Source organism: Perognathus longimembris, chromosome 7, assembly GCF_023159225.1.
Source record: "Perognathus longimembris pacificus isolate PPM17 chromosome 7, ASM2315922v1, whole genome shotgun sequence".
In the NCBI taxonomy this organism is placed as follows: Eukaryota; Metazoa; Chordata; class Mammalia; order Rodentia; family Heteromyidae; genus Perognathus; species Perognathus longimembris.
The window spans coordinates 73,260,878-73,288,224 of NC_063167.1; the positions used below are offsets into that span (position 1 = coordinate 73,260,878).

General features: G+C 48.5%; 1 protein-coding gene across 1 annotated transcript; it reads right to left on the reverse strand.

The window, feature by feature from the left end:
* Window positions 1–1,341: 1,341 nt before the first annotated feature.
* On the reverse strand, window positions 1,342–26,384 carry Ankrd35 (ankyrin repeat domain 35). The gene is given in 14 exon segments (XM_048351910.1): window positions 1,342–1,461; window positions 2,337–2,402; window positions 2,980–3,069; window positions 7,196–9,130; window positions 9,245–9,282; window positions 9,945–10,129; window positions 11,286–11,392; window positions 12,501–12,571; window positions 12,722–12,779; window positions 16,064–16,128; window positions 16,460–16,548; window positions 18,028–18,107; window positions 18,109–18,159; window positions 26,346–26,384. Coding segments are annotated over 14 exon segments (2,937 nt in total). The 3' UTR covers window positions 1,342–1,398.
* Between the last annotated feature and the right edge of the window lie 963 nt (window positions 26,385–27,347).

A 27,347-nucleotide genomic window follows, 5' to 3' on the forward strand; every position in this document is an offset into this window, starting at 1 on the left:
TCAATTCCTCAGCACCACATATATAGAAAAGACCAGAAGTGGCACTATAGCTCAAGAGGCAGAGTGTTAGCCTTGAGTGCTAGCCTTGCGCAAAAAGAAGCCAGGGACAGTGCTTAGGCCCTGATGTTCAAGCACCCAGACTGGCAAAAGAAAAGAAAAAGAAGAAAGGAAAGGAGAATCAACAAGACTTCTTCCCCCACCCCACCCTTTAGACAGAAAACACAGTGACACTCAGGACCATCCTATCTTCTGCTTTATTCCCACAGAACGGCTTTCCACACCTCTGGTCTCATCCATGTGGAAGAATCCAGGGCATCAAGTCTGGGGTCCATTAATCAAGTGAAACCCCACCACCCCCAGCCCCCATCAAATGTCCAAAATCCCCACTTGCCACAGCTTGATGGAGCATGTGTAAACCAAGGATGCTCTGATTGCCTGCAAGAAAGAAGATGATGATGAAATGCACACATCTTCATTTCCACAGTCTTCTCATGTTAGCATGTCAACATGCTAACAAGGACCCTCATCTTTCTAAACCGAGGAGGAGAACCAAGGGGAACCAGGAGAAGACCAGTCTGTAAGTCGTCATTTATGTTGCCAGGCACTGGTGGCTCATATCTGTGATCCTATCTTCCAAGGAAACAGATTTGAGGATTCTGGTTCAAAGCCAAGCCAGGGAAGGCTTTTATCCAGACTCCAGGAAACTTTTATCTCCAGTTAACCAACAAAAGCTACAAGTGGAAGTATGGCTCAATTGGCAGAACGCCAGCCTTGAGCAGAAAAAAAAAAAAAAAGCAAGATCACAGGCCCTGAGTTTAAGCCCACATACACACACACACACACACACACACACACACACTCACCCACACACTCACCTGTTTATGGATTCCTGACTCAACTCAGTGATTTTCCCATACTCCCCAAATGACCTCACCTCAAGTGCTCCAAGCCAGTTAGAAAGTAGAGTGTGAGTGTGTGTGTGTGTGTGTGTGTGTGTGTGTGTGTGTGCGCGCGCGCGCCAATCCTGCCGCTTGAACTCAGGGCCTGGGCTCTGTCCCTTACTTTTCTTCCCTTCAAGATTGATGCTCTACAACTTGAGTACAGCTCCACTACCACACAGCTCCACTTCTGGCATTTCTGGTGGTTAATTGAAGGTAAGAGCTTCATTGACTTTCCTGCCCACACTGGCTTTGAACCATGATCCTCAGATCTCAGTCTTCTGTGTAGCTAGTGTTACAAGCATGAGCCACTTGTGCCCAGCAAAAAAAGAGCTTTCTATTCCTTTTTGCAAACTTCCTTTCCCAAGTCTTCCTCCCATGTTTCCTCCTTTATTACCCCAAACCCACAACTCATAGCACAGAAATCTCATGTTCTCTGAGGGTACCTGGAGAGGCTGCTTCACTCCTCCTGCACGCTGAGGATTCGAAGTAGGATATTGTACACATCCTGGTCCATGTAGCCCTAGAGGTAACAGAAAAGACACAAAAGAAGATGAAGAATAGGCTGGGAAGGTGGCTCAGTGGTAGAGTGCTTGCCTAGCATGCACAAAGCCCTGGGTTTGAGTCCTCAGTACCCCATAAACAAAAAAAAAAAGCCGGAAGTGGCCCTGTGGCTTGAGGTAGAGTGCTAGCCTTGAGCAAAAAGAAACCAGGGACAGTGCCCAGGCCCTGAGTCCCAAGCTCCATGACTGGGAAGAAGAAGGAGGAGAAAGAGGAGGACGAGGACGAGGAGGGAAAAAGATGAAGAATAGAAAATGAGAGTCAACATCAGTGTGGCTCCCTTACAAGGGTCAGAGAATTGAAAAGGAGGCACAAACACCTCTCCCCATGTTCACACCCATGCCCAAACTCTCTGCATCTATCAATGATATCCAGAGACCTGGCACTCAACCTGGAAATGTCCAGCATGGATGAAAAAGAAAAGGCAAAAAGCCAAAAGTGGGCTGGGAATATGGCCTAGTGGTAGAGTGCTTGTCTCCCATACATGAAGCCCTGGGTTCGATTCCTCAGTACTACATATATAGAAAAAGCCAGAAGTGGCACTGTGTCTCAAGTGGTAGAGTGCTAGCCTTGAGCAGAAAGAAGCCAGGGACAGTGCTCAGGCTCTGAGTTCAAGCCCCAGGACTGGCAAAAAAAAAAAAAAAAAAAAAAAGCCTGAAATACAGCTGTGGATCAAATAGTAGAAATGGTAGAGTGCTACCCTCAGTAAAAAAGCTCAGGGACAGCACCCAAGCCCTGAGTTCAAGCCCCAAGACTGGCATAGAAAAAAGAGAAAAGAAAAGGCAATACCCCTTCCTCAGCTCTGATCTCTATGTTCCCGGGCTGTGCCATGCTGACCTGGGCCGCATTCAGCAGGTGATTCCTGTAAGTGGAGATGATCTCCTCATGGTTCTTCTGGGAATCCTGAGAGAGGGGGGGGGAGAGGGAGAGGGAGAGGGAGAGGGAGGGAGAGAGAGAGAGAGAGAGAGAGAGAGAGAGAGAGAGAGAGAGAGAGAGAGAGAGAGAGAGAGAGAGAGAAAGAAAGAATATGAAAGTTACATATAATACTTGCTTACCCTCCCCATATTTACCAAGCATAAAGAACAGAAAGATCTGTGTTTTATCTTGTTTGTGCCAATAATGAGGCTTGAACTCAGGATCTGGGACATTTGCCCCTTAGCTTTTTCTGCTCAAGGCTGGCACTCTACCACTTGAGCAATCTCCACTTCCAACTTTTTGGTGTTTAATTGGAGGTAAGAGTACCATGGAATTTCCTCCCTGGGCTGGCTTGGAACTGTGATCCTCAGAACTCAGCCTCCTGAGTAGTTAGGATTACAGGCCCGAGCCTCAAGCACCCAGCTAGGAGCAAAAAGTTGAAATGGTCACTTTATTAACCAGTCTCCCATGATCCATCACTGACTCGGACTGGACCTCACTTCACAGCCTCTGCTATTCCTGTCCATTTTCCCCCTTCCCCCCCCCCCACACACACCCAAGTCACCTGCAGCTGAAGGGTAAGGCGAGCATTTTCTCCCCGAACTGCTAGCACCTCCTCTGAAAGCTGCTCCAGTTTCTTCAACAATTCCTTGATCTGAGCCCAAAAGGAAACAAATGAAAGCAGTGAAGGCTTAGTCTTTCCCCGCCCCCAATACCACTCACACGCAAAGTCAGCTTCATTTAATATGCTATTAGCCAGATATTTTTATACACATTGTCTCGTATAAACCAGCTTTTCTTCTGAGAACAATACTAAGGGAACTATTAGCCATAGTTTGTAAGCAGAGAGCCTGTTTGTCCAAAGCATACAACTTACAAGAAAATCATTATTTGAACCAAGTTGCCTTTGGCTCCATAGAGCATGCTATGAATTCAGTGCTGGATCCCAATTCCCTTCTGGGGATTGGGACACAGAGTGATGGAGATAAAGGGCAACTACAGGTAATGGTAGCCAACATTGGCAGGGATGGTAATAACAATAATAATGGCAACTTTGCTCAGCTGTGTGTGTGTGTGTTTGTGCACACGTGCATGTGCCAGTACTGGGGACTGAACTCAGAACATCGCGCTGTCCCTTAGTTTTTTTTTTGTTTTTTTTTTTTTTTGTTTTGCTCAAAGCTGGCATTCTACCATTTGAGCCACACCTCCCACTTCTGACTTTTTTCACATTAATTGAACATGAGGCTCTTGGATTTATCTGCCCTGCCTGGCTTTGAACTTTGATCTTCACATCTCAGCCACCTGAGGAGCTAGGATTATAGGCATGAGCCATCAGTGCCTGGCTCATTTGTTCTTGTTGTTTTAGACAAGATCTCACTGGACTCAAACACTAGCCTCAGATTTGCCATCCTCATGCCCCTCCACCTCCCTAGGATTAAGATTAAAGACATGTACCACCACACATGGCTAACACCTACTTTTTAGAGAATATCTTAGGTAAATCTAATCTCTTCCCAACCATGCTCTCAGTAATTTGATTTTTTTTTTTTTTGCCAGTTGTGGTCCCTGAATTCAGGCCCTGGGCACTGCCGCTGAGCACTCTTGCTCAAGGCTAGCACTCTACCACTTTGAGCCACAGCACCATTTCCAGTTTTCTGGTGGTTAATTGGAGATAAGAGTCTCATAGACTTTCCTGCCCATACTGGCTTTGGACCATGATCCTCAGATCTCGGCCTCCTGAGTAGTTAGGATTACAAGTGTGAGCCATTGGTGCCTGGCTTTTTTTAAAAAAAACCTAGAACAGATTCCTCTTTTATTTCCTTCTCATTGTATTTTTGTTTCTTAGATTGTAAAAGAAAATGTGGGGGGAGGGCTGGGCATCAGTGGCTCACGCCTGTAATCCTAGCTACTCAGGAGGGTGAGATCTGAAGATCACGGTTCAAAGCCAGCTTGAGAAGAAAGTCCATGAGACTCTTACTGCCAATTAACCACTAGAAAGCTGGAGTGGCACCTGTGGCTCAGAGTGGTAGAGCACTAGCCCTGAGCAAAAGAGCTTAGGGACAGCACCCAGGCCCTGAGTTGACAAGAGAGAAAGAGAAAGAGAAGGAGGGAGGGAAGGGAGGGAGGGAAGGAGGGAGGGAGGGAAAAGGAAGGAAGGAAGGAAGGATAGGCAAATGTAATACAATAACAATTCTGGACAAATGCTTTGACAGCGCAAGTTTACACAATAGTTGAACACAGCAAGATTCAATGAGGATGGATGCTAGTCATAACTCAATTACAAAACAGCAAAAATGCTGGTGCTTAGAGGCAATAAAACTTTGTTCTTGGGCTGGGGATATGGCCTAGTGGCAAGAGTGCTTGCCTCGTATACATGAGGCCCTGGGTTCAATTCCCCAGCACCACATATACAGAAAACAGCCAGAAGTGGCGCTGTGGCTCAAGTGGCAGAGTGCTAGCCTTGAGCAAAAAGAAGCCAGGGACAGTGCTCAGGCCCTGAGTCCAAGCCCCAGGACTGGCCCCCCCCCAAAAAAAAACTTTGTTCTTGTGGTGTGTGGCTCATTGTACAAACAAGTACCTGAAGATATCAGAGCAATCAGAAGGTCAGCTAAACCATAGCAATACCTGACACCGTTAAACTAGGCACTGGTGGCTCACTCCTGTAATCCTAGCTAATCAGGAGGCTGAGATCTGAAGACTGTGGTCCAAAGCCAGCCTGGGCAGGAAAGTCTATGAAACTCTTATCTCCAATTAACCACCAGAAAACCAGAAGTGGTACTGTGGCTCAAAGTGGTAGAGTGCTAACCTTGAGCAGAAAAGCTCAGAGACAGTGTCCAGGCCCGGAGTTCAAGCCTCATGACTGACAAAAGTAAGACAGCCATTGCCAGGCTAATATCCTATCTAAGCTAAGCTGAAATGGTACAAGCCCTTAGTGCTCCATTGGTGGAAGCCTGAGGGAGTTCTTCCCTTCCGCTCTCTCCTTTCCCTCCTCTCTCCCTCCCTCTTTCTGTCTCCTGAGGATAGATTAGGGGAAATGAGGCATGGTAAACACTAGCTATGAATTCAGAAACTAACACTGTCTTTAATGAGTTGTTCTATGGGAAACACATAAGCACTATCTTCTTTGCTTCAATCCCACACTCCTTCATAAACTGCAGTATTAGTGAAAAGAAAAAAAAAAAGAACAAGAGTATCTCCATCTGATCTTGCCTGCTGGACCAAAATAGTGTGTTCTGAAAACTGAGCAATGGCATCATAAAGAGGGACATGTATCAAGCTGGGTGCAGTGGCTCACTCCTAAAGTCCTAGCTACTCAGGAAGCTAAGATCTGGGGTTCACAGTTTGAAGCCAACCCCAGCAGAAAACTTCATGAGATTCTCTTCTCCAATTAACTACTAAAAAGCCAGAAGTGGAGCTGTGGCTCAAGTGATAGAGTGCTTGCCTTGAACAAAAGAAGTTCAGAAATAGTGTCCAGGCCCTGAGTTCAAGCCTCAAGACGGGCACACGAAAGGGAAGAAGAAAGAAAGCAAAGCAAGAGAGGAAGAAAGAAAGAGAAAGAGGGAAAGAAAGAGACAAAGAAGGAAAAAAGAAAGGGAAGGAAAGACCTGTATCCTGGAAAAGCAAATACTCATGAAAGGACTCCTCCTGGCACAAAGTACTTATCTCAAGGATGAACATCTGTCTTGAAAAATGTATGGCAGAATGCATCCTTTCTTTGAAGGGATGCCCAAACATAATGATAAAAGCTCAATGAGCAGCACCTGTCTTATAGCCCCTGAGCCCCAAGTGTAACGCCAAGAGTGAGTATGTGTCGGGTGTGAGGACAAAGACAAACACTATCCTAGAATAATTTTAAGTCAACCCCTGCCTTTTATTATATATACCCCTGATGTCAAAGAGCCTAGGGTGTCCCTCCTCCTCCCCACCCCGCCTCGGTCATGGGCCTTGCTGTCCCTGAGCTTTTCTGCTCAAGGCTAGCAGTCTATTACTTTGGGCCACAGAGCCATTCGGGTTTTCTGGTGGTTAGTTGGAGATAAGAGTCTCATGGCCTTTACTGCCAGAGTTGGTTTTGAACTGTTATCCTCAGATTTCAGCCTGCTGAGTAGGGTGACAGGCGTGAGTCACCAATGCCCAGCTTGGGTGTCTCCCTTTGAGCACCCACAGTCTGTTGGAATGTGCCTCTGCCTCTCTGCTTGCTACTTACTCAGTAGAGCTCTGCCAAGTTTTCTGACTTGTCCAGAATTTCTTATTCTGCTAAAACCCTAAGTGGAAGGTCCCTAGTTCTGGAGGGAAACCTAACAAACCCTCACCTGAACCCGGGACCCTCCCTCCCTTAGTCCCTCAGTCCCCTTCCTTCAGGGAACCAATGCTCTTTCCTTCCTTCCCTCCTTTCCCTCCCTCCCTCCCTCCTCCCTCCCTCCCTCCCTCCCTCCCTCCCTCCCTCCCTTCCTTCCTTCCTTCCTTCCTTCCTTCCTTCCTTCCTTCCTTCCTTCCTTCCTTCCTTCCTTCCTTCCTTCCTTCCTTCCTTCCTTCCTTCCTTCCTTCCTTCCTTCTTCTCTCCTTCCTTTCCTCTCTCCCTCTCCTCCACCCTGCTTTCCGTTTCCTTAGTTTCCCCTCTGCTATCCCTCCCTCCTCCCCCTCCAGCTCTGCCCTGGGGGCGTGCTCCCGGCCCTGGCAAGTGATCACAGCCAGGTGTGTGTAACGTGCCCAGGCCCGGTGCACCCCACCCGCCCCTTGCAAGGTTTCCTCCGAGTCGCCGGCGGGACTCGTCGGGCGCCCACCTTGGCCTCCTTGTCCCGGGCTGCGGCGGCGAGGCGCTCGGTCCTCTCCTCCAGGCGCCGGGCGCTGCGCTCCTGCTCGCGGACGCAGCGCTCCTGCTCGCGGGCGCGGCTCTCCAGGGCCTCGGCGCGGCTGCGCTCGGCCGCCGCCTCGTCCCGCAGCCGCCGCAGCTCAGCGCACGCCGCGCGGTGCTTCTCCAGCGCCGCCTGCAGCTCCTGGCCCCACGCCTGCGCCTGGGCCACCAGCGACCCGCGCGTCTTCTCGTGCTGCCGCAGGCTGGCCGCCTCGCGCGCCCGCAGCTCCGCCACCTCCTCCGTGGCCTGGTACAGCAGCTGCTTCAGCTTCGCCATCTCCTGGCTCTTGGCGCCCATGGTGGCCTGCACGGCCCGCAGCTCCGCCTCCAGCGTCCCCAGGTCCTGTTCCAGGGCGGCCACCTGTGGGGACGCCGCCGGCCCCCCGCAGGGGGACAGCGACCCCCGCAAGCGCTGGTTCTCCTCCTCCAGCTGGGCCACCGCCTTCTGAGCCTGGCGATGCCGGTCCACCAGGGCGCGGATGCACCCCTGCAGCTCTTCCAGGGGTTCTGCCCCCCCTTGGCTGCCCACCAGGTCTGGGGGCAGACACTCCCACAGCTCCCTGACGCCGCTGTTCTGAGAGGCCAGGCGCTGTCTCAGCTTCTCCGTGGCCTCCTTCTCCGTGGCCAGTTCATCCGACAGCAGCCCCACGCTCCGCCGCAGCTGCTGGAGCTGGACCTGCGCCTCGGGCCTGGGCACGAACTCCCTCTGGAGCCTTAGACCCAACGACTGCAGCTCCCCTTGCAATCGCTGCCGCTCCCGTCCCAGCTCCTCCAACTCCTCCAGCAGGTGGCTGTTACTCTTCCTCAGGGCGGACACCTCCTTCTCCAGCGGTCCTTTGGCCCCTCCTGGGCTCTGCTCTCTTCCAGGAGACCCTTGAGGCTCTCCTCGGTCCCAGGGAACCCTTTGCTTCTCTTTAGGGCCTTCTTGGCCCCCTGGGTTGGCCTTTCCTTGTCCCGCACCGGATTCCTTCCCTGCAACCTCAGTTTTCCCCTGTAGTCCCACCTTTGCTTGATCCAGCCTCACCAGCACCCGCTCCAAACGGGCCTCCATCTTCTCCCAGGCCGCAGCTGCAGCCTCAGCCCGAGGGGTCCCCAGGGCTCCCTCCAGGATAGGTCTGGAGAGAGCCCCTCTGGCGGTATCCTTTTCTCTCCACACGGCAGCCAGCTCCTCCCTGAGCTGTAGCAGTAGCTGGTTCATGGCGGTTGTGCCTGCTACTTCTTCCATCCTGCCCACTGGTTCCACCCCCAGAGCCTGTGGCCTCTCCTGGGTAGCACAAAGCTGGTCCTTGCGATCAGGGCCAAGGGTCTGCCTCCAACTGCTGATCAGTTGCTGCCCTGCATCTTTCCTGGTGGGCTCAGACCTTGGGTTCTGAGATGGTCCCTCTTCAGCTCTGGACTTTCCATGGACTCCATGCTGGATGTCTGCTGAGGCAGGCTCCTCTGTTTTAGGACTTAATGATGGCTTCACTGTAGTCCTCTGCTGCTGCTGCTTCAGCGCTTGGATATGTTCAACCAGCAGATCCAGAGGACAACCCTGCTCCATGCCATCTCCTCCAGGCCGGAAACCAGAGCCCTGCCCTCCTGGAGCTCCAGGCTGGTGGACTAGGAGCTGCCCCAATTCCTGTACCTGCTCTCTAATCTGGTTTTCCAGGCCCAAGTAAGCTATAGCTTGAGCCTTATATTCTTCTGTCTTTCGCTCCAACTCCTGCTCCAACTGAGATACTTTCTTCTGTTCCTCTTCATACTTCAGCTTCCACTTTTCTGAACATGGGTCTTCCTCCTCCTCTTCCTCCTGCTCCTCCTCAGGCTCTGCCTTCCATGGACTGGTGGGTGGAGAACCCATCTGGTGCTCAGATGGAGAGGCCTAGATCAAAACCATAACAGCCAAGTAAGGGCAGGAAACTCAGGGTGCCCAGGAAGGCCCCCAAGGACAACCCCATTAGCCTGTGGTGGGTCAGAGACAAAAAGAGGGGGGTACCTGAGATGCAAGATCTGGATGTTGAACCAGCTTCTGACCTATGAAGAAAAGACATCAAATGAGAGAAAAGAAAGGTCTGTGTGCTTTGCACACTTCTCGTGTGTGTGTATGTGTGTGTGTGTGTGCCTGCGTATGCACCGGCCAGTAGTGGAGCTTGAACTCGGGGCCTCATGTTCTTTTTTTTTTTTTCTCTGTCAGTTATAGGGCTTGAATTCAGGGCCTAGGTGCTTCCCTGAGTTCTTTTGCTCAATGCTAGAGCTCTACCACTTTGAGCTACAGCTCCACTTCTGATTTTTGAGTGGTTAATTGGAAAAGAGTCTCATGGGGCTCAGAATATTGGCCTGGTGGCAAGAGTCCTTGCCTCATATACATGAAGCCCTGGGTTCAATTCACCAGCACCACATATATAGGAAACGGCCAGAAGTGGCGCTGTGGCTCAAGTGGCAGAGTGCTAGCCTTGAGCAAAAAGAAGCCAGGGACAGTGCTCAGGCCCTGAGTCCAAGGCCCAGGACTAGCCAAAAAAAAAAAAAAAAAAAAGAGTCTCATGGACTTTCCTGCCCAGGCTGGAATCAAATCATGATTCTTAGATCTCAGCCTCCTAAGTAGTTAGGATTACAGGCAGCTCTTACAGAAAAAAAAATTTTTTTAATAGATGTCATGATTCTACTTTGACAGAATGTATGAAATACTTGGGATTTACCTCCTCGTCGCCGCCGGTTCAGGGCCTGCCTCAGCAATCCCCACAAGGCCTTGTCTTGTGTTTGCAGAGCATAATACAGAGCGTTGTGGCCCAGGCTGTCTACTGCCCCTGCATCTGCTCCATGGCTCAGGAGAAGTTCAGCCACTTCTGCACTGCCTTTCTCACAGGCCAGGATCAGAGCTGACCTGAGAGGAGAGATTAAGGTGAGTATAGGCTTTCCCTCATGGAAGTTAGGAGTCCCAGTTCCAGAAATGCCATTCACAGAAGCAGCTCTCACTCAAAGAGGTCAGGACAGTAGTCTTAACGCCAGTCAAGACAGTGTTACCACAGACCATGCTGGGCACTGGTGGCACATGAGTGTAATCCTAGCTATCTGAGGCTGAGGTCCGATGATCACCATTAGAAGATAGCACAGGGAGAAAAAAAAGTCTAGGAGATCCTTATCTCCAATGAGCCACCAAAAGGCTAGAGGTGGTTGTTGGCTCTCACCTATAATCCTAGCTACTCCAGAGGCTGAGATCTGAGGATCAGGGTTTGAAGCCAGTCCAGGCAGGAACGTCTAGGAGACTCTTATTTCCAATTAACTAGCAAAAAGCTGGATGTAGAGCTGTGGCTCAAATGGTAGAGCACTAGCCTTGAGTGAGAAAGCTAAGAGATAGCATCCAGGCCCTGGGTTCAAGTCCCAGGACAGGCACAAAACAAAAAACAAAGGCCAACTAAAAGGACTCCATCTTATCTGTTCATATACTATTAAGTTACTGCATGAATTTGTTTATTGTTTTAAGACAGAGTCTCTCAATGTAGCCTAGGCTACTTTCGAACTCACATCTGCCTCTGCCTCTGAGGGCTGGAATTGCAACACTCCACCACCACACCTGGCTTCTGAATAAAATTTTTATTGGGCAGGAAAGAAAAAAGGATCCCAGAACTCGGGATTTTCCTGGCACTCTCACTGGGCTACACCAGGTTCTGCCTGCCTGGAGCAAGCAGTACTATTATCCAAAACTTGTGCCCAATAAAATGCCCTTTGTAATCCTGTTTCCCCAAAAGAGATGCCTTTGTTTGAAAGACAGCTTGAAAACAATTAAATTAAGCCAATGATCCCCGACAGGTCTATGCCATCTCTGGGATGGTCTATGCTGGGAAGACAGTCATGGCAGCAGACCAGGCTCTTCTGAGTCATCACTGCTGGCAGGAGGATCCCATGACAGAGACTGGTCTGCCCTCTTCCTGCACGCGCTCACACACACACACACACACACACACACACACACACACACAGCGCCCTCTGCCTCTGCTGTGGATCTGGACACGAGTGGAGGACAGAGTGGGATGTCTCACTTGTCATCCTTGTCCGTGACGTTGACTCGTGCACCCCTCTGCAGCAGCTGGGAGCAGATAGCTGCGTGGCCACCCAGTGATGCGATCATCAAGGGTGTGCGGCCATCCTGCACAGACGGTGAGGAGAAGGTGGGTGACCAGGAGCCAGAAGGAGCCAGGGACTTGGCACAATCATACCAACTCCCCTCCCCCATAAAAGCTCAGATCCTATAGGTAAACACTGCCCTTTGGACGATTAGACGCTCTCTAAAAGACTAAAAGACAAGGTTTAATTCTTCATGAGAAGGGAAGACAAAATACAGGAGGTAACTCATGCACAGCTACTCAGGAGGTGGAAATCTGAGGATTGAGATGTGAAGCCAGCTCAAGCAGGAAAGTCCATAAAACTCTTATCTCTAATCTCAAGAGCCACACATGGAGCTGTGGCTCAAACATAGAGTGCTAGGTGTGAGCAAAAAAGCTCAGGACAACACTCAGGCCCTCAGTTCAAGCCTCAGGACTGGCAAAAAGGAAGGAGGAGGAGGAGGAGGAGGAGGGGGAGGAGGAGGAGGAGGAGGAGGAGGAGGAGGGGGAAGGAGGAGGAGGAGGAGGAGGAAGAGGAGGAGGAAGAGGAGGAGGAGGAGGAGGAGGAGAAGAAGAAGAAGAAGAAGAAGAAGAAGAAGAAGAAGAAGAAGAAGAAGAAGAAGAGAGAGAAGAAGAAGAAGAAGAAGAAGAAGAAGAAGAAGAAGAAGAAAAAGAAAAAGAAGAAAAAGAAGAGGAGGAGGAGGAGGAGGAGGAGGAGGAGGAGGAGGAGGAGGAAAAAAGGAGAGTGGTTGTAGTTACAGATGATAATATTTGGCCAAATGGACTTCTGTTACCCTCCATAAAAGAGCTGATAGCCAGCTGGGGTACCAGTGGTCATACATCTAATCTTAGCTACTCAGGATACTGAAATCTGAGAATCACAGTTTGAAGCCAGTCGAAGCAGGAAAGTTCACAAGACTCTTCTCTCCAATAAACCAACAAAACAAAGCTAAGACATGATGCTTAGATCCCAAGATCAAGCCCCAGTACCTTCACCAAAAGGAAAAAGAAAGAAGAAAAAGAGCTGATAATTTATTTTTCATTCACAAACATTTATTTAATACCTGCTCTATGAAGACGGCATGCTCAATACTGTACAGAGAGCAGCCGCTCCCTGCACGAGCATTTCCCACTTGTCTATTGATTACTTACATTATCCAATACATCCAGGAAGGCTTCATGGTCACACAGCAGGAGGACACTCGAGGCACAGCCAGAGGAGGCTGGGGAAGAATGAAAGACATGCGATCCATGCCATGCCCCAGCATCCCTTCTACCAGTTCAGTGGTTTGCCCTGGTTGCCCTTCCCAACAAATGTTGCCTTCCCTTTGTCTTCCCCACCCCCGTAGTCCCTCCACTGTCCAGCCACGCACCTGCCCAGTGCAATGGACTACGGTTCTCGGCATCAACTGCATCTTCATTAGCACCGTGCTGCAAAGAGCCACAAAAGGAAACAATGAAGAGCTTAGTGTGAAGATCCTCATCCAATACCCCCTGTTGGCTTGTCAGCTTCCATGGTGAAAGAGGTAGTGGCAAGCCTGGCCTGGTAGCTCCTGCCTATAATCCTAGCTTCTCAGGAGACTGAGATCTGAGGATCAAAGTTCAAAGCCAGCCCAGGCAGGAAAATCCATGAGACTACAATTAACTATCAAAAAAAAAAAAAAAAAAAAAAGAGCTGGAAGTGGAGCTGTGCCTTAAGTGGTAAAGTGCTAGCCTTGAGCACAAAAGCTCAGGGACAGTGCCTAGGCCCTGGGTTCAAGCCCCAGGATTGGCACAAGAGGAAAGGGGGAGGGGCCGGAGGGTTGTTATTGTTATTTGTTCCTTATTGTTATCTGTTTAAAATTTTGGGTGTTTTGTTTGTGTGTGTGCTAGGGATTGAACTCCGAGTCTTATGCATGCTGGGCAAGTGCTCTACCACTAATCTGTATCCCAGCCCAGGTCCTTCCCCTCCCCTTTCCCTATTTGCTGGTCCTAGAACTTGAATTCAGGGCCTCACCATTTCATTTGGCTTTTTCACTCAGTGCTGGCACTCTACTACTTGAGCCACAGCTCCACTTCTAGCTTTTTTTGCCTGAGCACTGTCCCTGACTTCTTTTTTTTTTTTTTTTTTTCTTTTGCTCAAGGCTAGCACTCTGCCACTTGAGCCACAGCGCCGCTTCTGGCCATTTTCTGTATATGTGGTGTCGAGGAATCGAACCCAGGGCCTCATGTATATGAGGCAAGCACTCTTGCCACTAGGCCATATTCCCAGCCCCTACTTCTAGCTTTTTGCTGATTTAATTTGAGGTAAAAGTCTCCCTGACTTCTCTGCTCAGGCTGGCTTTGAACTGTGATCCTCACATCTCAGCCTCCTGAATAGCTTGGATTACAGGCATCAGCTAACAAAGCCTGACTAGGATTGTGGTCTGGGGGAAGCCAGACTATGAGGTAAGCCCAGTCCATTCCAAGCAGGCCATAGGCAAACTTAATTTCAGCCTTGGTTCCTAAACCTAGGGTGTAAGAAAAAAATCAAATGAATAAACATGCTAGGTGGAAATGACACCTGAATCCATGGCTGGTACTGTAGGCTTCTCATGGTATTTGTGAGATTTGGGGAAGATGGGAAAGAACAAAAACAGAACTGCTTTGGGGCTGGGAATATGGCCTAGTGGTAGAGTGCTTGCCTCACATACATGAAGCCCTGGGTTCTATTCCTCAGCACCACATATACAGAAAAAGTCAGAAGTGGCGCTGTGGCTCAAGTGATAGAGTGCTAGCCTTGAGCAAAAATAAATAAATAAATAAAGCCAGGGACAGTGCTCAGGCCCTGAGTTCAAGGCCCAGGACTGGCAAAACAAAAACAAAACAACAAAAAACAGAACTGCCACATACTTAATGACCTATTGAAGTAATTGTGCAGTATGTATTTTAGCGACAATATTTATATTACACACGTTATTTCATGTGTGTTTTACCTTATTCTTTACCATTTGAGCCACACCTCCAGTTCCAGTTTTTTGCTGGTTAATTGGAGATAGGAATCTTGATTAATCTGCCCAGACTGGCTCTTAAGTGAGATCCCCAGATCTCAGCCTCCTGAGTAGCTAGCATTATAGGCTTGAGCGCATAGACTACACCCAGCACATGCATTTATGCTACTTGTCTATGAACTGCCTCAAAACAACCTGAGTGGGGCTTTGATATAAGTGAAGACCTCTGCACATCTTCACAGTATTTAGCCTCATCCATGGCTCGGCTAGTGGCAGAGCTCAATAGTAAACTTGTGAACTAGCTACATGAAGTGCCCTCAAGAGCAGTATTTAATGTGGTGTCTGCCCAGAAAAGGTGTTAAATAAACGTTTAGAGGAGGAAAATGGTACATCTGACTAACTATTGCTCCTAACTACAAGACTCTGAGTAGCTGGCACTGGTGGCTCACCCCTGTAATACTAGCTACTCAGTAGGTTAAGATCTGAGAATCACAGTTAAAAGCCAGCCCAGGTAGAAAAATTAGTGAGACTCTTACATCTCCAAGTAAGTACTAAAAAGCCAGGCATTGCCCTGGTGGCTTATGGCTGTAATCAGGAGTCTGAGATACAAGAATCAGGGTTTTAGGTCAGCATAGCAGGAAAGTCCATGAGACTCTTATCTCCAGAAAAAGCCAGAAGTGGTGCTGTGTCTCAAGTGGTAAAGCACCAGCCTTGAGTACAAATGCTCAGGGATAGTGCCCAGGCTCTGAGTTCCAGCCGCAGGAGTGACAAAACAACAACAAACAATAACAAACAAAAAAATGGAAAAAAGATTCTGATTAGTGGTACATGGCCTAAGTGGTAGAAGAACCACCTACCAGATGCAAGGCTCTAAGTTCAAACCCCAGTAGCACCATAAAAGAAAGGCTAAGCACTGGTGGCTCACACCTGTAATCCTAACTACTCATCAGGCTGAGATCCCAAGATCAAAGTTCAAAGCCAGCCCAGGCAGGAAAATCTGAGCGAACTCTCTCTCTCTCTCTCTCTCTCTCTCTCTCTCTCTCTCTCTCTCTCTCTCTCTCTCTCTCTCTCTCTCTCTCTCTCTCTCTCCCTTTCTCGCCAGTCATGGAGCTTGAACTCAGGGCCTGAGCACTGTCCCTGGCTTCTTTTTGCTCAAGGCTAGCACTCTACCACTTGAGCCACTGTGCTACTTACAGCTTTTTCTGTATATATGGTACTAAGGAATCGAATCCAGGGCTTCATGCATGCAAGGCAAGCACTAGGCCACATTCCCAGCCCCCTTATCTCCTTTTAACTAACAACAACAATAAAGCTGGAAGTGGAGATGTGGCTCAAGTAGACAGGAACCAGAGCCCATGCCCTGAGTTCAAGCCCCAGTAATGGCACCAACACACACACACACACACACACACACACACACACACACACACGAAAAGAAAAGAAAGGAAAAGAAAAGAAAAGAAAAGAAAAGAAAAGGCTGGGGATATGGCCTAGTGGCAAGAGTGCTTGCCTTGTATACATGAGGCCCTGAGTTCAATTCCCCAGCACCACATATACAGAAAATGGCCAGAAGTGGCGCTGTGGCTCAAGTGGCAGAGTGCTAGCCTTGAGCAAAAAGAAGCCAGGGACAGTGCTCAGGCCCTGAGTCCAAGCCCCAGGACTGGCCAAAAAGAAAAGAAAAGAAAAGAAAAAGAGTGTGGATCCACTTGTGCTTTCTGCATAACGCTGCCGGAGGCTTGCTCACACCTGAAGCAAGACCTTTACACACTGTGGTTGGCAGGAGATGGTGGCCAGATGCAGGGCGGTGCTTCCTGGAAAGAGAAAGAAGAGTGAGGGTGGGGGAGGGGAACAGGCCTATGCCTGCCCATGACTCACTGGGGAGGGAAAGGAAGAGACACACAGGTAATCAGAGATTACAGAGAGAAGCTCTGAGACGCACAGGCCAGAAATTCCTGTTCCCCAAGCATCTGGAACCTGGGGCAGAGGTGAGGGTGAGGGTGGGATGTGCCTGGCTGCAGGTAGGGGAACCCAGGGAGGGATGCTAGCTAGGGCTTACTGAGGAGGGTTGTGAGGGTTCACCATTGGAATAGGTAGCAGGGCCCAGCCGTGCCCCACAGTGGAGCCCAGCGCTCTGCAACTCACCATCCTCATTTCTGCTGTTGATGTCTGCCCCATTGGCCAGTAATATTGTCAGACACTCCGTCAGGCCCTTGGAGGCTGCCAGGTGGAAGCTGTTGGAGTCAAAGCCAAGAGGCCAAAGGATGAAGGAACCGGGAGCCAAAGAGGAATACCCACTCTCCTCTTTTTCATGTCTAATTTTCCAACAGCTATTCTAATCTATGTTTCATTTTGCTTTCTTTTTCTTTTGGAGACAGGGTCTTACTATATAGTCCAGGCTGGCCTCTAATTTTCTATTCTTTTAACTTAGCCTCAGGAGTACCAGGATTATAGGCAGGTACTACTGCAGCCAATAAATGGGAGAGTTTTTGTATGCTAGATTTGAGCTCATGTGTTAGGCAGAAGTTCTAGTGGGGACTTTTGTTATTTGTTTGTTTGGTTTTTGTTTGTTTGTTTGTTTTTACCAGTACTGGGGCTTGAACTCAGGATCTTATGCTTTGGCTTAGCTTTTTCCACTCAAAGCTGGCACTCTCCTATTTGAGCCACAGCTCCATTTCTAGCTCTTTGGTGATTAATTAGAGATAAGAGTCTTACAGGCTTTTCTGTCCTCACTGTCTTTGAACCTTGATCCTCAGATCTCAGCCTCCTTAGTAGCTGGGATTACAGGTGTGAGCCAACAGCACCAAGCAGTAGAGGACACTTAATAGACAAAACCTTGCTATACCTCTTCTATCAAACCCAATCCCAAAAGCAGAGAGGGAGCTCCTCTTAGGAAGCCTGACTTCCTGAGAGAAGGCCGTATAATTTGCCATCTGGAAGTCAGAGGAGCTGGAGGAAAAGTCCACATGGGATCCCCAAGACTCAGGGTATTTTATACCGGGTGACCTGGGCACACCTCTACCTATCTGAGCCCAGAACCCAGTTCCCTGAGCAGAACTGAAGGTGTCAGAGTGCTCTGTGAGAGGAGAGTGGAAGGTTGGCCTAGCACTCTCATGATGTCCATTTCTCTCTGAATTTCCCAGGCATCTACACCCTCATCATTATGAAATGCTGTTTAGCATAGGAGCTTGTTGTTTATTTAATGAGCTTTACTCCTCCAGTCAGTGTTGTTAGTGTGAGATGAGAAATGGACAGAGCTCAGGAATAATAACCTCTTTGCTCTCACATTATTCTGTGATTGATACACGGCAAAGGTGTGTGTGTGTGTGTGTGTGTGTGTGTGTGTGTGTGTATGTGTGTGTTTGCTGGTACTAGGGCTTGAACTCAGGACCTTTCACTTGTCTTTGACTTTTTCAACTCAAGGCTGGTGCTGTACCCCTTGAGCCACATCTCTACTTCTGACTTTTTGCTGGTTAATTAGAGATAAGAGTCTCACAGTTTTGTTTCTGCCTGGGCTGCCTTCCAAAGGCGATCCTCAGATCTCAGCCTCCTGAGTCACTGGGATTACAGGCGTGAGCCACCAGTGACCAGGCAATATGTTTGTTAGTTACAACACAAAGGGAGCTAATCATAGCATTTCCTGGTCGTATTTTAAAGTTTTCAAGCAGGTGGAGTCAGAAGGATAGAGCAGGGTGGGGCTAGGACTTACTTACGGTGACTGGCCGCTGGAGTCTAGCTTGGTGGGTCGGGCAGCCTTCCTGGAGGCCAGGGCAGCCACGCGCCCCACGTCCCCCCCGCTGCACGGCCTCCAGCAGTTTCTGATCGCGGCGGTTCCATCTCTCCACCTGGTCAGAGAGCCACACATTGTGTGAACACAGAAGGGGATGGGAGAGTCCATTCCAAGGAGAAGGAACCTTCTCAAAGCCCCTTCGTGGTTTTCTAAGCCACTCTGCCTGGCTCATTTGGTCCTTCTCAGGTAGGCCTGCTAAATATTAAGCTGTTTACACTGCCAGCCATGGACCGAAAGGGAACTGGAACCCTGGATTAGAAATTATTGGCCAGGAAGTATGGCACATGCCTGGAATCCCAATACTCTGGAAACTAAGGCAGGAGAATCTTCACTTCAAAGGCAAATCTGGGCCATACAGGGAGACTTCGTATCCAAAAACATATTATTATTATTACATATTTAAATGTTGTTTCAAGTATATTTTGGGCTAGAAGTGGAGGTATGTGTGGCTCAAGTGGTAGAGCACCACCAGCCTTCAGTGAAACAGCTAAGGGCCTCAGTGGGGCTTGAACTCAGGGCCTGGAGTTCTTGCCTGGCTTTTTCACTCAAGGTTGGTATTCTAATACTTCTGTTATTCCTCCACTTCCTGCTTTTTGGTAGTTAATTAGACATAAGAGTCTCATGGACTTTTCATGCCTGGGCTGCCTTCAAACTTTTTTTTTTTTTTTTTTTTTGGCCAGTCCTGGGCCTTGGACTCAGGGCCTGAGCACTGTCCCTGGCTTCTTCCCGCTCAAGGCTAGCACTCTGCCACTTGAGCCACAGCGCCGCTTCTGGCCGTTTTCTGTATATGTGGTGCTGGGGAATCGAACCTAGGGCCTCGTGTATCCGAGGCAGGCACTCTTGCCACTAGGCTATATCCCCAGCCCCTGCCTTCAAACTTTGATCCTCAGATCTCAGCCTCCTTGAGTAGCTAGGATTACAGAAGTGACCCCAGCCTGATTGCCATGTTTTCTTGTCCTTACAGAAGGAAATCAAGGTATTTTAGCTTTAGGTCATAGCTTGGAGTCCAAATCCTTAACCATACTGTCACTACCCATCAGCTTTGAGTCCCAGAATTGATCGGAACACCTGGGCATCTGTTTTCCTATATCATGTCTAAGTACCCTATTTTTTTTTTTTTTTTTTTTTGCCAGTCCTGGGGCTTGGACTCAGGGCCTGAGCACTGTCCCTGGCTTCTTTATTGCTCAAGGCTAGCACTCTACCACTTGAGCCACAGCGCCTCTTCTGGCCTTTTTGTATAAATGCGTTGCTGAGGAATTGAGCCCAGGGCTTCAGGTATATGAGGAAAGCACTCTTGCCACTAGGCCATATTCCCAGCCCCCTATTCCCTTTCTTAGGGAAACAGCAAGCTAAAGACAAAAGCAGGAGGCTGGTGGCTCACACCTATAATCCCATCTACCCAGGAAGCTGCATTCTGAGGACCATAATTTGAACCCAGCGTGGACAAAAAAGCTCTGAGACTCTTTTATCTCTAACCAGCAAAAAGCTAGAAGTGGAGGGGTGGCCTTGAGTGAAAAAAACGAAAGCATTTTAGCCCTGAGTTCAAGCCCCAATACACACACACACACACACACACACACACACACACACACACACACACACACACACAGAGAGAGAGACAAAGACTGATTTCTAGCTGTGTTGAGGAAGCACAGAATCACGGAAGGGCAGAGGTGGTGGAGGACTTCCTCTCTCCTTCCCTCTCTCCCCATTTCCCTGGCAGGGAGCAGGTGGCTCCTACAAAAGCCACATGTGATACATTGTCCTCTCACTCCAGCTTGCGTTTTGCTATGGAGGAGTAATTATAATAATTGAAGTACTCCAGGGTGTGAAAGAGAGAGCTGTTAGAAACTAGGGCTGAAAGCACAGAGAAGCCTGTTTAGGCCCAGAATTCTTTGCTTTCTTTTCTGCCATGATCTTTGGTATAGCAAAAAGGGCCCCAGATAAATGTATTGTAAGCTGAGCTGGGTTTAGAACCTAGTTTAGCTACATTCTCAGCTAGGTGACCTAGAGCAAGCCACTAAACACCTCAGACCTGTTTCTTCACCTATAAAATATGGCTAATAATAACTACCTCATCAGGTTGTGCATATTAAACAAGCTAATATGTACATAATCTCTTTATAAACCATAGAGTCATATAAATGTATGACATCCTTATAATAAGACAGGAAGGAATGAGAAATTGGTGGTGGCATATTATGTTTTATGGAGTATAATCTTAACAACAAAAAAAGAGGTTATAGGAAGTGGTGAAGAAAATTAGTGTCCACGGAAGCCCAATAACTCATTTTCAAATACTGTTTATATAGGCAAGATAAACTATTAACCAATGACAGGACAAATTTGTTTTTCTGGTACTTGGGGCTGACCTCATGACTTCCAGGTTTGATAGCTGAGCTTGGCTTCAGAACTTAGAGCTTTCTTATCTTGCTCATTCGCAACGTGTATTTACCACCTGAGCCAAACTTCTAGCCTAGGTTTTTGGTTAATTGGAGATGGAGTTTTTCAGACTTTTCTAATTTGAAAAACTAGTCCCTTAGGTTTCAGCCTCCTGAGTAGCTAGGATTATAGACATGCCACCAGAGCCCAACCTCAAGCAATCTTTCTTCCCTCCCTCCTTCCCTCCCTCCTTCCCTCCCTCCTTCCCTCCCTCCTTCCCTTCCTCCCTCCCTCCCTCCCTCCCTCCCTCCCTCCCTCCCTCCCTCCCTTCCTTCCTTCCTCCCTCCCTCCCTTCCTTCCTTCCTTTCTTCCTTCCTTCCTTCCTTCCTTCCTTCCTTCCTTCCTTCCTTCCTTCCTTCCTTCCTTCCTTCCTTCCTTCTTTTCTTCCTTTCTTCCTGCCACTTCTGAGGTTTGAACCCCGGGCCTTGGCGCTGTCCCTGAGCTTCTTTTGCTCAAGGTGTGCACTCTACCACTTGAGCCACAGTGCCCTTCCGGCTTTTTTGAGTAGTTTATTGGAGATAAGAGTCTCACGGAGTTTCCTGTCTACAAAGTACAATTCTCAGATCTCAGCCTCCAGAGTAACTAGGATTACAGGTGTGAGCCACTGGTGCATGGCTTGAACCCACTTTTTTTTTGTGTGTGTGGATCATGGGACTTAAATTTTGGGCCTAGATGCTATCCCTGAGCTCTTCAGCTCAAGGCTAGTGCTCTACCACTTGAGCCACAGTGCCACTTCTGGTTTTCTGGTGGTTCATTGGAGATATTGGAGATAAGAGTCTCATGAGTTTCCTGCCCAGGCTGGCTTTGAACCACGATCCTCAGATCTCAGCCTCCTGAGTAGCTAGGATTATAGGCGTGAGCCACCAGCACCCGGCTGACTACTCTTCCTATGTGATCCTGGACCATGCTCTAATATCAGTGTGCTTCTGATTTTTTTTTTCTCTGTCCAATACAGAGAAAACCAGAAGTGGGCCTGTAGCTCAAAGTGGTAGAGCACTAACTTTGAGCAAAAGAGCTCAGGGATAGCATCTAAGCCCTGAGTTCAAGCCCCATGCCAGACCAGAAGAAGGAGGAGGAGGAAGAAGAAGAGGAGGAGGAGGAGGAGGAGGAGGAAGAGAAGGAGGAGGAGAAGGAGGAGGAGGAGAGGAGAGTGGTCAAGTTGGAACTAGAATCCAGGCTACCTGATCCTCAATCCTATTTCTCCCTACTCCAAAGAAAAAGGTTTACTTATTTCCTGATGCGCACACTTCTCAACTTGCCTCGAGGTGCAGCCACCCGCCCTCAGATACTCCCCAGGGAGAAGTCTCCAAACAGGTTCTTTCTCAAAGGACAAAGTAAGCAAAATAACTCCACGTACTAACAGACTCTGACACGTAACAACACTGCGTCCTGGGAACCAGGTCACTCGTTGGAACCGGGCCTCAACCTGAAGTTCTCTGGCTCAGAATGTTTTCTATTTTTGCCTTCTGTAGAGAGGGGCTCGTGCTATGTAACCCAGATTGGCCTGGAACTTGTGATCTTCCTTCTTCCAATTCCTGAGTGCTGGGAATACAGATGTGTACCACCACACCAGGCTTTATAATCTTTTTCTTTTTCTTTCTTTCTTTCTTTCTTTCCTTCCGTCCTTTCTTTTTTTTCATTTTTTCTGTACTGGTACTGGGGCTTGAACTCAGGGCTGAGATCTAAAAAATCATAGTTCAAAGTCAGCCTGAGAAGACAAATCCAAGAGGCTCATAGCCAATTAATTCATCAGTAAAATGCAGGAAGTGGAAGTGTGGCTCAAGTTAAAGAGCATCAGATATGAGCACAAAAGAGTGACAGTCCTTGAGTTCAAACCCTAGAGCCAACACAACAAAATAAAAGGAGGAATAAAAAGCTAGACGGATAGGATGTTGCTTTCCAATTCCAAGATCCAATCCATCCCTTAGCACCTTGGAGAGGGGAAATTGGATAGCTATCATAACCCTGAGGGGCGGGGGAGGGGGACAATCACTAAATGAATCAGCAGACTGAATAGCAAGTGTGTTATTTCTATAGCTGAGATTAGGAGGCCTTTGTAGAAGTAAGCGTACCATCTCCTATCTCTGGCTGAAGTACCTGTCAGCAGCCTACCAAGATAGAAGGCCACAAGATAGTGAAGGCCACAGTGGCTACTCTTGCAGAACAGGTGAATGGAAATGGAAAGGCTGCCCTGAGTGTCCAGGCAGGATCTCTCAACACTTCAAATGGAACTGATCTGGCGCCAACAGTTTAAAGCTATGGATCTGCTTCTTGCTCTATTGCCTACCTAGGCATAGTAAGCTCATATGTAAGACACTTATGAAGATATTCTGTACTTGAATAAAATAAAAGATTATAGGCGCTCTCTGTGTGTGTGTGAGTGTGTGTGTGTGTGTGTGTGTGTTTCTGTCTGTCTGTATGTATGTATGTATGCTGGTACTGGGGCTTAAACTTCACTTTGAGCCCCTGCTTTGACTTTTTTCACTCAAAGCTGGCACTCTGACACTTGAACCACACCTCCACTTCTAGCTTTTTGCTGGCTAATTGGAAATAAGACTATCATAGGTTTGTCTGCTTGAGGTGGCTTTGAACTGTGATCCTCCTATCTTAGCCTCCTGAGCAGCTAGAATTACAGATGTGAGCCACCAATGTACAGCATAGGAGCTGGGTGTTTGTTTATTTGTTGATCTTCCGTTATAGTGGATAGTATTGATGACTTATTTATTTAGATTGCAGCACTGAGAACTCATGGCCTGAGCACTGTCCCTTCATTTTTTTGCTCAAGGCTGGCACTCTACCACTTGTGCCACAGCTCCATTTCTGGCTTTTTGCTGGTGAATTGGAGACAAGAATCTACAAATTTGTCTGTTAACACCCTCATATCTCAGCCTCCTGAGAAGCTAGAATTACAAGCAAGAGCCACCAATGCCTGGCTGCATAGACTAATTTTGGAATAATCACTGACCTTTTTGTTCTTCCCTCAAATGGAGGGCATAGGACTCTAGAGCTGGACTCAGAGGTGTGAGGTAGGATAGCGGGGGTAACTCCTGGCACCAGCAAGAAGCTAGGTGTTATAGTAGCCAGCAAAACTCGCAGTATTCCTCTTACAAGTGGGTACCATGTTGCTAGACCCCCAAAGAAGTGGAAGAAATTATCATAGGACACATGGGGAAAGATAAGTTATAGCAGACCCTAACGTATTTTCAAGCTTTCTGCACACCAAAGACTAAGCAATAACTTTCCTTTTTAGATAGTTCTAAATCCATCCTCTACTTTCAGTCTTTCACCACCTTAAAATCTTGTTATACTAAGAAGAGTTTAGAGTAGATTCTCCAGTTAGAGTCAAGAAAGACAAATGTTTGGGTGCTGATGGCATGTAATCCTAGCTACTTAGGAGGTTGAGATGTAAGGACTGAGGTTTGAAGTCAGTCCAGACAAGAAAGTTTCTGAGATTATTATTTCCAACTAACCACCAAAAACCTGGAAGTAGTGATAGAGTATTAGCCTTGTGTGAAAAAGCTCTGAGACAGTGCTTAGGCTCTGAGTTTGAGACCCAATAGTGGCACATGCACACAAAAAAAGTTTAGAGTGGATCAAATCTCAGGACAAAACAACAACAACAAAAAAAAAACCCCAGGACAGCTAAGAGTCAAGAAAGATGTGCAAATGGTTCTAAAACCTCAACTCCAGCTATTACTCTGTACTTGAGAAAGGAGGCACTGCCCAGAGACTGGAAAATCAGGAAGAATGAAATAGTTCCTCATTCCCAAGCACAAACCTGAGAAGGAAAGAGTGTTCAGGATTTTAATTAGATAGTCCATATGAATGAATAAGAAAATCATTATAAGTTATGACAGACTCTCAGGAGGGTAGACCCAATGCCTTTTGGCAAGTTGGTCAATGTAAAGAAACTAAATGGAGGAACAAATGGAAATAGGACAGGACAGGTCTCAACAGCATTCCTACTCTTGCCTCATAGCTTTCTTCCTAGTTTCTGTGACCTGCCCATGCAAAGTAAGCTAACTGAATCTTTCTCATATTTGCTTACAAATAAATGACACCACTAAAGTCATGTCAACCAAGCAATATGAGTAACGTGTTAATTCGCTTCTGAATGATCTATAATCCCAAACTCCAGAGAAAATTCTATTCCCAGATTGAGGGCAGGGAAGGGGGTCTCTCTGTAAGATTTTCAGAGAAGAAGAAGCTATGTCCTTTCTGAACTACTATCTTCTTTATGTTTTCTGTCCCAGCACTGGACCTTGAACTCAGAGCCTGGGCACTGTCATTTAGCTTTTTTTGCTCAAAGCTGGTGCTCTACCACTTGAACCACAGCTCCACTTCTGGCTTTTTGGTGATAAATTGGAGTTAAGAATCTCAAAGCCTGGCTTTGAACTAAGATCCTCAGATCCCAGCCTCCTGAATAGTTAAGATTACAGGCATGAACACCCAGCACACAGTTTAGATGCTATCTTCAGCAGAATGTGGAGAATATAGAGTGACCTGACAGGAACTCTCACAATGTGTCTGCTTTAGCCTCTTCCCTTGTTCTTAATGCAATCAAAAAATAAAAACTGTGAATTAAAAGTCATTAACAACTGGGTGTGGGTTCAGAGTAAAAGAAGAGTCTGGAGAGAAGCAGGCAGAAAGCCTTGCCTAGCCCATGTACCAGAGTGATGAGCACACCGCAGTGAACTGGCCGGAGTAGATTCTGCAGGCAAATCACCCCATCCTTTCAGAAGCAGCCAGGCACGGTTGTGCATCTTTTGGCAGTTCCCATCAGGCTAGCTAGCCTGCAAGCCTAACCCACAGTGAGCAAGCAGAAGGAGATCCAGAGCAAAGGGAAGGTTGGGTAGAGATGAATGACTATTGGGCAGAATGAGACACAGATTGAAGGAAAGAACAGAAAGTCCAGTGGCTCATGTCTGTAACCCAGCTCCTCAGGGGGTTAAGATCTGAGGATCATGGTTTCAAAGCCAGCTAGAGCAGGGGAGTCCATGAAACTCTTATCTTCAATTAACCACCAAAAAGCTGAAAGTAGAGCTGTGGTCCAAGTGGTAGAATGCCAGCCTGAAGCAATAACAGCTAGATGACAGTGCCCAGGCCCTGAGTTTCAGCCCCAGTACACACACACACACACACACACACACACACACACACACACACACACACCTGCTGTTTTGAAAGCTTCATTGGGAAAGAGATTTGGAGTGATGACTGAGGTTCAGTAGTGCTGGTGAGGGTATGGGAATGGTTGATGAGATGGCTACAAGGACAGAGGAGACTGTGAAGAAAGGTTATGGGGGGCAATGGGGCTGAGAGTACCTGCTGGGCTGGAACAAACAAGAAGGATGAGGCCATATGGAAGGACAAGGCAGGATGGAAATGAGACTGTGGGGCAAGGATGGAAGATAGGGGGATGAAGGGAGCTGAAGCCCGAGAAGGGGATGGGGCAGATTCTTGTGGTCTTTTGGAATTGGCAGACACAGCAATAGAGAACAGGGCCTTGGGAAGATGATAGGACTGCAGAAAAACTTCCAGAAGTTGGAGTAGGGGTACATGATTAGTGAGACAAGAAAGCAGTACAGGACCTTGAGGAAGGAAGAGGCTCAGAAGCCAGGTCAGCGGTGGGAGTACAGGTTTTGGGTGACAGCGCTGTTAGGTTAGCAAGGCTAGCGGGCTGCATTGCGGAGGCGCCCAGACGGTGAAAGCTTAAGGCGATGGTGCATGAAGCTGGGACTCAAAATTTCTCTCAACACGTCTTGAACCCAGACCCAGGCCACACCTATTGAAACCTACCGCCACTTGTGAACTGGAGCAAGAGAAGAAGCGCTTCATGGCTGGAGCCAGGGCCACGGGAGGACGGGGACGCGTGGAGAGCCCAGCACAGGTTCCCAGACCTACCCGACTCAACCGGGGCTGGGCGGGAGACAACTGTCAAAAAGCAGAGCGGCCCCGCCCCAGGCCACGACCATACACTACTCTACCCAATCAGAGACGAGATCGCGAGGACTGGGTTTGAAGCTCCGCCCACTCCTGCCCCTGCAGAGACGGGGGCGGGGGGGGCGGGAAACACCCGCAGTCTGCCGCTGCGATCTGAGCCAGATCCCCGGCCTCGCCCCGCGGCGCGAACCTCACCTCCTGCGGACCGGGATCGGCCCAGTGGGAAACGTTTCAGCCTCCTCCCCTGGCTCCACCCTGCCTCCCCGAGCCCCGCCTCGTCCCCGCTGATCCTCCCCTAGCTCCACCCTACCGCCCCAAACCCCGCCTCGTCCCCTCTGGTCCTCCCCTAACTCCATCCTGCTGCCCCGAGCCCCGCCTCATCCCACGCTGGTCCTCCGCTAGCTCCACTCTGACTCCTCGAACCCCGCCTCGCCCCCCGCCCTCGCCGCGCTGTGAGGCCTTGGCCAGACCCCTGCTTCTTCCCTCTTCCAATTCCCCGCCCCAAGCACTAAAGAGCATTGTAAGAGAGCAGTTGGAACTAGGAAGAGATCGCTGTGCTTGGCCGAGAACCGATTTTCTAACCCAACTTTGACTTAGAAAGGGGTAAAGAGAAAATTCTTTAATTCTTTATTTATTGTGGGTCGTGAACTCTGGGCCTGGACGCTGTCCCTGAGCTCTTCGGTTCAAGGCTCTACCACTTGAGCCACAAGGCCACTTCCGTTTTTTTGGTGGTTAATTGGAGATAAGAGTCTTGCCCAGGCTGGCTTTGAACAGGGATCCTTAGATCTCAGTCTCCTGAGTTGCTAGGACTATAGGCTGGAGCCACCAGCACCAGACCCTACCTGGTTTAAAGACAAG